At 34.7% G+C, this 12,457-nt stretch overlaps 1 protein-coding gene across 2 annotated transcripts in view; it reads right to left on the reverse strand.

The window, feature by feature from the left end:
• CNTLN (centlein) overlaps positions 1-12,457 on the reverse strand; it is a 352,494-nt gene that overhangs the window by 182,102 nt on the left and 157,935 nt on the right. For both annotated transcript variants that reach the window (XM_003822610.6, XM_008976184.5), the window contains exon 8: positions 9,317-9,511. In XM_003822610.6, coding sequence (XP_003822658.3) covers positions 9,317-9,511 — 195 coding nt within the window. The remainder of the gene's footprint in view (positions 1-9,316; positions 9,512-12,457) is intronic.

Below are 12,457 nucleotides of genomic sequence, written 5' to 3' on the forward strand. Positions count from 1 at the left end.
ATGAATTCATTTTTAATTCCTCCTTTCTTCTCATATTTCACATATAAGTCAATATCAAAGTTTATGCATTCTAACTTTGAATTATTTACAGGCTCTAACTCCTTTTTATAACATAGTCTAAGTACCCACTGAGTTCTGCCTGGACTATTACAATTGCCTGTTAAATTTGTCTCCCTCCTCTCTTCCTTGCCTTCCTATATTCTGTTTTCTGCAATGCATCCAGAGTGATCTTTTAAAAATATTCAGTTAGGGCCCGGCGCGGTGGCTCACGCCTGTAATCCCAGCACTTTGGGAGGCCAAGGCAGGCGGATCACGAGGTCAGGAAACCGAGACCATCTTGGCTAACACGGTGAAACCCCATCTCTACTAAAAATACAAAAAAAATTAGCCGGGCGTGGTGGTGGGCGCCTGTAGTCCCAGCTACTCAGGAGGCTGAGGCAAGAGAATGGCGTGAACCTGGGAGGCGGAGCTTGCAGTGAGCTGAGATTCTGCCACTGGACTCCAGCCTGGGCGACAGAGTGAGACTCCTTCTCAAAAAAAAAAAAAAGAAAAAAAAAATTCAGTTAGATCTCACCACTCTTCTGAATAAGACACCCCAATAGGTTCCATGTTGCTCTTCTACAAAAAACACACCAACGGCTTTCCATTTCACTCAGAGTAAAATCTATATCCTTATAGTAAGTTAACAAGGCCCAAGGAGACCTGCCCCACATTTACCTCTCTGAGATCATGTTTCACTCCTCTCCCCATAGCTCTCAATCTAGCCACACTCGCCTCCTTGCTAGGCAAGCTCCTGCTTCATGAGCTTTGCATTTGTTCTCTCTGTTTAGAATGCTCTTCATCACATATCTAAATGATTCACTTCTTCTATATTTCTTTTCAAATGTCACCTAATCAGAATGATTTCTTCTGCCACCATACACAAAAAAGCCCTATCACTCTCCATCATGCTCCATCTCATGCTGTATTATTTTTCTCCATAGCACTTATTACCGTGTGCCATGTGCTTATCAGATGGTAACCCTCTGACCTGAATGTATGCTCCATGAGCACAAAGGCCTTGTTTTGTTCCCTAACAGCTCTTCATCACCAAGAATAGCACCTAACACATAGTAGAATATCAATAAATATTTGTGGAATGTATATTTAGATATATTAATTAATGGAGAGTTGTAGTTAACAGTATGATTCCTGCATTTTACTATAAATTTTACAGAAAAATATACTTTCAAATTTTCTATTTATCTATTTACCTGTCTGTATCTTCCATATAACACGAGAGCCATTATTTAAACAGTCCATAAAATGTACTTATTTTGAGGTCACCTCACTAGCTACACAAAGATTCTTATTCAGAGAAACATGCTAAACAGTATCCATCTATTATTCATTCACATGATTTTCAAACTCCACATATGTATGACATATACAAAGGAACAGTAATAAAATTACATCAGATTTCTCACCAAAAATTATGCAAACCCAATGATAACGACATGATATCTTCTCAACATTAAGAAAAAAAAACACTTTTTTCTTCTGTCTGGTTTAAGACAATTGCATTTAAAAAATTATAAATCTGTACTGATGGGCATACAATATATAAAGATGTAATTTGTGACAATAACAGCATAAAGGGCAGGGGGAGAAACAAACGTACACAGGAGCAATGTTATGTATTGACATTAAGTTCATATGAATTTCTATGAGATTGCTGTAAATTGTTAGTTATAATCCCCCCCAGGGTAAGCACTAAGGAAATAACTGAAAAATATATAGTAAAAGAAAAACAAAGGGATTAAAATATCACACTAGAAAGTATTACAAAAAAGGCAGTAATAGAGGAAAAGAGGAACAAAACAGACATAACACATATTAAAAATAGCAAAATGGCAGATTTATATCTTACCTTACCAATACAGACAGCCCTTGACTTAAAATGGTTTACCTTATGATTTTTCAACTTCACAATGGTGTGAAAGCAATACGCATTCAGTACACTCCTTGACTTATGATATGGCTACAACCAGATAAACCAATTATAAGCTGAAAATATTATGTCAAAAATGCACTTTCAACTTGCAATATTTTCAACTTACAATAGGTTTATCAGGACATAGCCCCATCCTAAGTTAAAGAGCATACATTAAGCCCTCAAATTATAGGTGGAGTTTAAGACAGAATAAATTTTAAAATCATAATTCAACTATATGGTGTCTACAAGAGAAACGTTTTAGATTAAAAGGCACATATATTGAATGTAAAAGCCTGGAAAATGATATAACATGCAAACAGTTACCAAAAGGAAGCTGTGGTGGCTATATTAATATCAGACAAAATAGACTTTAAGACAAAAATTGCCACTAAAGATAAAGGACATTTTATAATGATAAAAGAATCGATTCATCAAAAAGAGATAACAATTATAAAAATACATGCACTTAACAAAAGAACCCCAAAATACATGAAGCAAAACCTGATAGAATTAAAGAGAAAAAAAGACAATTAAACAATAATGATGGGGAAAAAAACTAGACAGAAGATCAGCATGGAAACAGAAGACTGGAAGAACATTACAAGCCAATCAGACCTGAAAAAACAGAATAGAACAGAAAGGAGAAATAGACAAACCTACAAGTATGGTTGGAAAAATTCAACATCTCTCTTAGTAATTGATAGAACAGGTAGAGAAAATCTATACAGATAAAGACCTAAACAACAATATCAAGAAACTTGACCTAAATGACATTTATAGAATATTCTACCCACAAAAGTAGGATACATATTCTATTCAAGAATTCAATATAGATGGGTAAAACATCAGAGTAACCACAACAGAAAAGAGAATGTGTGAACTCAAGGAAACATCAAGGTTCAAGCAAACAGAAAAAAATCTTTGAAGATACAAAAAAGAGCTCAAAATATATATGGAATACAGTGAAAAGGTCTAATATGTGTGTAATTGGAATCTCACAAGGACAGGAGACAAAGAATGTGCAGAAGTCATATTTGAAGACATTTTTACCACAAATTTTCTAAGAATGAAGAAAACCAAAACCACAGGCCATGGCTGACAAAAGCTTTAAAAACTGAAAAACCAGGAAAAGGAGAAACACTACCACATTGAAATCATATAAAAACTGCTAGAAACCAAAAATAAAGAGAAGCTATAAAAAGTAAACACAAAAAGGACACACTACTGTTAAAGTTGCAACAATAAGAGACATGCCTTCTCAACACAAAATACAGAAAACAACGTATATCATCTTTAAAATAAAGACAGAAAAGATGGTGCAAATCAACAGTTCTATCCATCTAAAAAATACTGTTCAGAAATAAAGGCAAAAGAAAGACATTATCCAAAAAATACAAAATGAGAGAATTCACTGTGAGATGATGCCCACTAAAATAAATACTAAAAGGAGTGCTTAAGGCAAAAGGCAAAAGATCCTAGTGGGAAATACAGAATTGCACAAAAGAATAAAGGGATTAAAAAGTGTAAAAATTCTAAATGAAATTGATTTTTTACAACAATAATATTTTATGGGGTAAAATAGATGTATAATTAAAATGTAAGACAATAACAATAATTGGTGATAAGATCAACAAGTTATAGTCTATTAAGTTCACTGCACTGTATAGAAAATGATTTTAAAAATCAGTTAAAATAGTCTTTAAAAAGTCAAAGATTGGGAAGTTCCATTTACAATAATGACAGAGTAGATCCTATCAGAATAAATCTACCACACACGACCATTTAAACTCCAAGCAAATTATAAACAACTACCTGAAGGCAACAGAGAATGATCAAATGTAGGCAGAATCTAGATAAGAACTGATAGTTGGAAAATGGAACAGCATTGGCTAAGTCCCATTTTGACGAATTTTTACCTTAGCAAGGCCCACAACAGAAATAACGTTAGGAGACTAAAATTCCAACAGAAACTTGCAAGAACTAATTAATGGCTTGTAGAACTAGAGGGCAAAGTTCAGTCATACCTCTGCAGCTACAAATTGAGGGGAAAAGTTCCAGAAAAGAGAGAGTCAAAACTATGAACTCATAACTGAACTGTTCATGCACTAAGCAGACCTCTAAGAAATCTGAATAAGGTTAAGATAACTGAAAAGCAATTCACTGCCACCCACCTGATGGGAAGCAGGGCTTGGAATTTAAATCGACCTAATTAAAATTCTGATTCATATATTTATTTCAACACTTCCATGAGTAATACAACAGAAACCAGAGTCTCTATAACATATATTTTACAATATACACCATATAATTCCAAGTTAGAAGAAACAATATATGACCCATATTCAAAAGAAAAGGGAAAACAATAGTGATCAAACCAAAGAAGACCCAATAGAGAAGGAAAATACGGATTTTAAAGGAGCTATTTTAACTACTATAACAAGGACTTATATTTGCAGAATAATTCACATAAAAGACTTAAGAGCAAGTTGGGCGTAACAGAAATTTCAGTTAAACTGAATATAAAGTAATAGAAACTATCTAATCTGAATAATATAGATATAAAACAATTTTTAAATAATTAACAGAGCTGGCCGGGCACAGTGGCTCACGCCTGTAATCCTAGCACTTCAGGAGGCCAAGGCAGGCAGATCACCTAAGGTCAGGAGTTTGAGACCAGCCGGGCGTGTGCTGAATGCCACTTGGAAGGCTGAGGCAGGTGAATCACTTGAACCCAGGAGGCAGAGATTGCAGTGAGCAGAGATCATGCCACTGCACTCCAGCCTGGGTAACACAGCGAGACTCTGTATCAAAAAAAATAAAAATTTACAGAGCTTCACTAATCTGTGGACCAACACTGAAAAATCTAACATAAGGGAAATGGTAATCTCCAAAGGAGAAAAGAAAGAACAGGAAACAAAAATATTTGTGAAAATAACATCAAAATTTTTTTCCAATTTGGTTTAAAAATTATGAAAATCAAGAAGCTCAGCAAACCACAAGATGGATGACTATAATGAAAATCAAGCTTGGGAACATCATAGTTTAAATGCTAAGAGTCAAAAGTAAAATCTTGGGGAAAAAAGAAAAGCCGGACAAAACTGACACATTACGTTTAAGTGAATAATGAAATGAGTTCCACTGAATTACCATCAGAAACTGTGGGTCTGGAGGATAGAAGAGTAAAACTTTTAGATTAAAAAAAAAGCCAGTTAATTAATCCAAAAGGAAGGAAGAAAAAGAGAGGCAGAGAAACGAAAAACAGGATGAACAGAAAACAAATGATAATATGGTACACCTAAACCCAATCATATTATAATTATGTTACAATTCAATGGATTAACACTGCAATGAAAAGGAAGAAATTGTCAGAATGGATTATAAACAACAGGATCCGAATATATACGCTTTAAATATACAGTAACCTATGTGCTGAAATTAAAAGAATGAGAAAGTTATACTATGCAAAATATAACCATTAAAGGGAAGAATTGGCTATACTGACATCATAAAGGTACATTTCAAGCCAAGAAAATATTATAGTTAAAAATGACATTTTATAATGAGAAAGGGTTCCATTTATCAGAAAGACATAACAATCATAAATATGCATACAACTAATAAAACAGCTTTAAAACCCATGAAGCAAAAATTGAGAAAACTCAAAGGAGAAACAAAAATCTACAATTACGTGAGAGATTTTAACACTCCTTTCTAAAGCAATTGATAGAAAAACTAAACACAAACATTAAAGACATAAAAGATCTGAATACTATCAAGTGCAATGACATAATTAATATTGATATTTAAGGAGCACTCTGCCCAGTAGTTGCAAAATACAAATTATTCTCAGCTACATATAGTACTTTCATCAAAACAATATGCTTGGCTTTATGACAAGTCTCAATAAATATCAAAATACAGGCCGGCGTGGTGGCTCACGCCTGTAATCCCAGCACTTTGGGATGCGGAGGTGGGTGGATAATAAGGCCAGGAGATCGAGATTGTCCTGGCTAACACTGTGAAACCTTGTCTCTACTAAAAATACAAAAAAAAAAAAAAAATTAGCTGGGCTTGGTGGCAGGCGCCTGTAGTCCCAGCTACTCAGGAGGCTGAGGCAGGAGAATGGCATGAACCCGGGAGGCGGAGTTTGCAGTGAGCCAAGATCGTGCCACTGCACTCCAGCCTGGGCGACAGAGTGAGAATCTGTATCAAAAAAATAAATAAATAAATAATATACATATATATATAATTATATATATAAAAATACAGTAATCTTATCGAGTACTACCTGTGACCACAATGGAAGTAGATTAGAAGTCAGTAACAATAAAACAAGAAACACACATACACAAAAATATTTCAAAAGTAAACAAGACACTTAAACTCACCAAATAGAAAATCCAAAGGAAAATCAGAAACATTTCTAAACGAATGCTTATTTGTAGAAATTGAGGAGCTCATACTAAAATTACTACAAAAAAGCAAAGGAGCAAGAACATACAGAATATTCTTGAAAAAGAATGAAGTAACTTACATTACCCTCATTTCAAAAGTTACTATAAAGCTACGTATATGAACAGGCATATATCTGGACTCTGTTCTATTGACTATTTTGTCAATTATTATACTAATACCATCACCGTCTTGATATTTTAGCTCAATAAATAAGTCTCAAATCAGGGAGTGTAAGTCCTCCAACTTCTTCTTTATGAAACTTGATTTTGCTCTTCTAGGTTCTTTGCATTTCCCTACAAATTTCAGAATTGATTTGTCAATTTCTTTTTTTTCTTTCTTCTTCTTAATACGGAGTCTCTCTGTTGCCAGGCTGGAGAGCAGTGGCGCAATCTTGGCTCACTGCAACCTCCACCTCCCAGGTTGGAGCAATTCTCCTGCCTCAGCCTCCCGAGTAGATGGGACTACAGGCATGCGCCACCATGCCCAGCTAATTTTTGTATTTCTAGTAGAGAAAGGGCTTTCACCAGGTTGGCCCGGATGGTCTCTAACTCTTGACCTCATGATTCACCCGCCTCGGCCTCTCAAAGTGCTGGGATTACAGGCGTGAGCCACTGCACCCAGCCGTCAATTTCTTAAAATAACAGAAAAAGCCTCCTGGGAGTTTGATTGGAATCTTCTGCCTTAAAAAAAAAAAAACAGAAAAACCCTCCTGGGATTTTGATTGGGAATCTTTCTTTGGGGGAACAGAAAGATTTCTTAAATGAAATACCAAACCAATAACTATAAATGATTAATTTGCCTAAATTAAAATTAAGAAGTGGCCAGGCACGGTGGCTCACGCTTGTAATCCCAGCACTTTGGAAGGCCACGGCGGGTGGATCACCTGAGGTCAAGAGTTCAGGACCAGTTTGACCAACATGGTGAAACCCCGTCTATACTAAAAATAAAAAAATTAGCCAGGTGTGGTGGCAGGCGCCTATAATCCCAGCTACTCGGGAGGCTGAGGCAGGAGAATTGCTTGAACCCAGGAGGTGGAGGTTCCAATGAGCCGAGATCACACCATGGCACTCCAGCCTGGGCAATAAGAGCAAAACTCTGTCTCAAAAAAAAAAGAAGTAACTTAATTTCTGTTCATCAAATGACACCTTGAAGAAAATCAAAAGAAAAGACAAGTACACAGTGAGATATCTGCCATATATTAGCTTACTAGGGATTAATATTAAGAATATATAAAGAGCTTTTGAAAATCAGTAAGAAAAAAATCCAACAGAAGATTGAACAAAAAGGACATAAACAGATAATTCACAAAAGAAGACACATACTGGCTAGTCAGTGATATGCACATAAAAAACAAAATAAAATATTATTTTATACTCATTCAATTGGTAATGAATTAAGAAGTCTGACAACACCAAGTGTTGAGTAGGACAGGAAACAACCAGATCTCTTTTATATTGTTGGTGGTAGTAAAACTGATAGAACCACTTTGAAAAACAGGTGATCAGTATCATCTAAAAGTAACATTTTCACACTTTATAATCCAGGATTTCTACTCCTAGATATATAACCCACGAAGATGCATGAATGTGTACATCAAGAAACATGTGCGAAAATGTCAACAGTAATATTATCCATAACAGCAAAAATGGAAATAACCAAAGTTCTCATCTAGAGATACATGTAAAAATAGTTATGATATACTCACATATAATAGAATATTTTTAAACAGTGAAAACAAACACCTATATCAAAAAACACGGATAAATCTTAGTAACATAATGATGAGTCAAAATTGCCTAACCCCATAAACAACACATTATATCATTTTTTTGAATGACTAAACAATAAACTGTTTCCTCATAAATTTGTATATGATAAAACTGTTTAAAAAAATCAAAATGATAAGAAGTTTGGTGGTTACCTCTTGTAAGAGAATCAAAGCACATACAAGTGGATGTAAGCCATTTGTAATGATCTAGTCTTTGGATACGTTGGTTGAACCAAGGGTGTTTATTATAATAAAGAACTAAACAAAGCCATTAAATTAAATTGTCATATGCATACAATAGTATGTCATAATACAAATTTTATCACTGATCCAATATTGTATACCTGAAGTCCAAAAAATGCATACAATATGGTACAATTTTAAAAATTGTTGTCATAAGGTTAATTAGCAAGACAAATGTGGTACGTTCAAAAATTACAATCCATTACTGAATACATTATAAAATTTAAAGAAAAGCTATGAGTGCCTTAAAAACACTTAAATAAATTCACAGTTTTTTTAAAGATGTTTAGAGTTGAAAGTTGCCCTGAAGATTATCTAAAAAGGTACCACTTAACATTTTCTATATGCTAAGCTCTGCAACCAGATCCTACATATTTATCTATACATTTATACTACCTTCATTTACCACAGGAAATAGTAAGAAAGGTTATATGACCTGTCCAAAATCATGTATCAAGGTAGTGATAGAATTAGGACTATTGGATACTGAGTACCGAATACCAGGCATTATGGCAAGTACTTTATGAAACTTACTGTTAGATACTTTCTATTCCATTAGCTCATTCAGTTAAAAAGTCTCAAAATGGGCATGACCTATTAATTTGCTTTTCAATAATGTATATCAGCCAAATGTTTCATCATGATAACTACATTTGCTAGACCCTGTACTTCTACATGCACTTCTATATAAATTCATATTGTATGTAATATTCATGCCTACAAACAGTATAAAAATAGTATAATGCAAAACTATCTGCACACTTCTTATACTCCAATAAATGCAAATATATTTAAATTTTTATGTTTTAGTCAATTGTAGAAGATGATTTAAATTAATATTACACTGAATAACAGTTTTAGAAAATGTCTCTCACCTGTGCTGAGTAGTCTGGATCACTTTCTTGAGGTAAAGGAAGAGGTGCTCCCTCTGATTCCTGAAGTTTTTCTTTTAACTTAGCATTTTCTTGCTCTTTTTGTAATAGCTGATCCTGAAGATTAATAACACTTTGCCGCAGCATAGCTTCATTTGATTTTGTGGTTTCAAAACAAATATGTAACTCATTGTAAAGCTGTTTCAAAAAATATATCCAAATTATATTAATAATCAATAAAACTATGTGTCTGTGTGTCTGTGTGTCTGTGTGTGTGTGTGTGTGTGTGTGTATATATATATATATATATATATATGAACTGTATAAACACAGTTCTTGTCCTCAGGTTATTTTAATATTCTCAGAGAGAAAGAAGATATAAACACAAAAAAACTAACTAAATTATATAATAATATGTTTAATATTTAATTTTTTAACATTTAAAATGTGATAAAAACTAGAAAATATGTTAAAAAGGCAATATGTATTATTAGCCAGTGTAATATAGGAAAAGAATGCCAAATTTCTGAGGAAGAAAATATTTTAAGCTAGCTGTATTAATCATGGAGGGAATTATGAAAAAGGACCTGAAATGAAACATGACAATATAATTGGAATTGACCAAAAACAAAAAGTCATTCTAAAGATAGAAGAAATGTGAAAAAAAAGTATGTACAATGATAGGAAAGGACAGAAAGGAGCATAAGGTATATCAGTTTAATTGGACTTAACATATACATTTGAAAGAAAACAAAATCAGGAGTATTTCATTAACAGTTAATTAATGTTGAATTCTACATTCTTATTAAGTATAATTTAGTATCTACTGCTAGGAGGAACAGAGGAATAGTAAGAGACAAAGTCAAGCAGTAAGGCTGTAGAAAGAATGTAAAGGCTGTTCAATACTGGATTAAGAGGATGGATTTGTTCTGCAGACAACAGGGAGTTACTGAAAACCTTAAACTGTGAAAAAATAGAAACAATATTTTGAAGACTTATTAATAACTTTAAAACCTTTTTAAGTCAAGGCAATATGCATTAAGTAAATTTAAAAGTTTATTAAAACTATGAGATAACATGACATATAAGTGCTATCATACAGACAGTAATATAGGGTTAACAACGGTATGCCTCCAGAACTTGTGAACTTGATCCTAATGTATAATTGTGATTTAATGAGATATAATCCAATCTCTGGTAGTTGATTTACATACAGAATCTGTATGTATATCTGTGGCTGACACTAGAAAAGTGACCTAAGAGCAAAAATGTGTGTGTGTGTGTGTGTCTGTGTGTGTGTGTGTGTGTGGTTTTAAAGGCTAACAGTAAAATCTTAAAATAAGAGCAAAACCCTCAAATGCAAAAATCTCAAAATTATATAGAGCTACGGTAAGTTTTTAGGTTTGCTCATTTACTTAAAGATACAGAACATCTTCCATCAGTCTGCCTTGCCTCATGGGAAGAAACTTACATACATAAAAGATAGTGAAGCTTTAGTTCATCTAGAAACCTAGGATTTGTGTACATTTCTGTATGCATGTTTACCTCTGTTTTTTAAATTTAAAATTTAAAAAGGCTTGTAAAACCTTTCATTAATACATCTCCTGAAACATAATTTGTCACAAAAATAAGACCCTCTAAAGTTCCACTCCACTGGCATATAATTAGCTCAATATACCTTTTTTTATTTAAAAAAAAAAATGTATCTCTGGCTGGAAAGGTGGCTCACTCCTGTAATCCCAGCACTTTGGGAGGCCGAGATGGGCAGATCACCTGAGCTCAGGAGTTCGAGACCAGCCTGGGCAATATGATGAATCCCCGTCTCTACCAAAAATACAAAAAATTACGCGGGCGTGGTAGCATGCACCTGTAGTCCCAGCTACTTGGAAGGGTGAGGTGGGAGGAACACTTGAGCCCAGGAGGTCGAGGCTGCAGTGAGCCGAGATCGTGCCACTGCACTCCAGTCTGGGTGACACGGGGAGACACTGTCTTAAAAAAAATAAAATTTATCTATCGATATTATTGTGGAGATATTTAAAATAATCCACTTCATTTTATTGCCAAAGTCTAGGCAATTTTTTAAAAGAAAGTATTGCCTATATGATTTATTAAAAAATTTAGAACATCAATTTATACTTTCCCTTCCCATTACCTTTATACCAAGGAGCATGTCCAATGTCATTTCCACAGCTGATACCATCAAATATTCTAGGAGGCAAGAAAGAGTAGGAACCTGACAGCTTAAAGGGACAATGAAGAGTTCAGCGTGCCTACTTGTACTGTGCTGCTGCTCTCATAACTGGGTTTACGGTAGAAAAGAAAAAAGCAAACCCTGGACATAAGAGCTAACCTGGCTAGGGAAAGTTGAAGCTATGATGAGTGACGGTCTTCTCTTCACTGCATAGTCATTTTTTCAATGAATATTTAATCACTTTCTAATCTCCGGTGCATTATTTACACTAACCAATATTTACCCAATCAGTACAAATTAATCCCTCTGAGGTAAATAATAGAACATATTATTAAAGAATTCACATATTTCAAATATTTGAGAATCTCATGGACACTGATAAGTGCTGACAAAGAAAACTACATACCTTCTATCCTAATGACCAAGGTACAGGCATGATGCTAGGGTATGGTCAGGATTGAGGACCAATTTACTGGCCACTAGTGCCAAGGATGTGGTATACCCTACTCTTGGGTGTCACATCTTGGGACCTTCTTCCACAAATATAAGGCTTTAGGCCGATTCATTCATGGAAGAAGGCTCTATCTTAATTTATCTCCTCTCATCTAACTTCTGCCTTGCTTCATAAAATAGAGCACTGGTCGGGCACGTTGGCTCACATCCGTAATCCCAGCACTTTGGGAGACCGAGGCTGGCGGATCACCTGACGACGGGAGTTCAAGACCAGTCTGACCAACATGGAGAAACGCTGTCTCTACTAAAAATACAAAATTAGCTGGGCATGGTGGCACATGCCTGTAATCCCAGCTACTCGGGAGGCTGAGGCAGGAGAATCACTTGAACCCAGGAGGCAGAGGCTGCAATGAGCTGAGATCGTGCCACTGCACTCCAGCCAGGGCAACAGGGCAAGACTCAAACTCAAAAAAAAAAAAAAAATAGACGACTAATAGCAC

This window comes from Pan paniscus, chromosome 11 (assembly GCF_029289425.2).
Source record: "Pan paniscus chromosome 11, NHGRI_mPanPan1-v2.0_pri, whole genome shotgun sequence".
Lineage (NCBI taxonomy): Eukaryota > Metazoa > Chordata > Mammalia > Primates > Hominidae > Pan > Pan paniscus.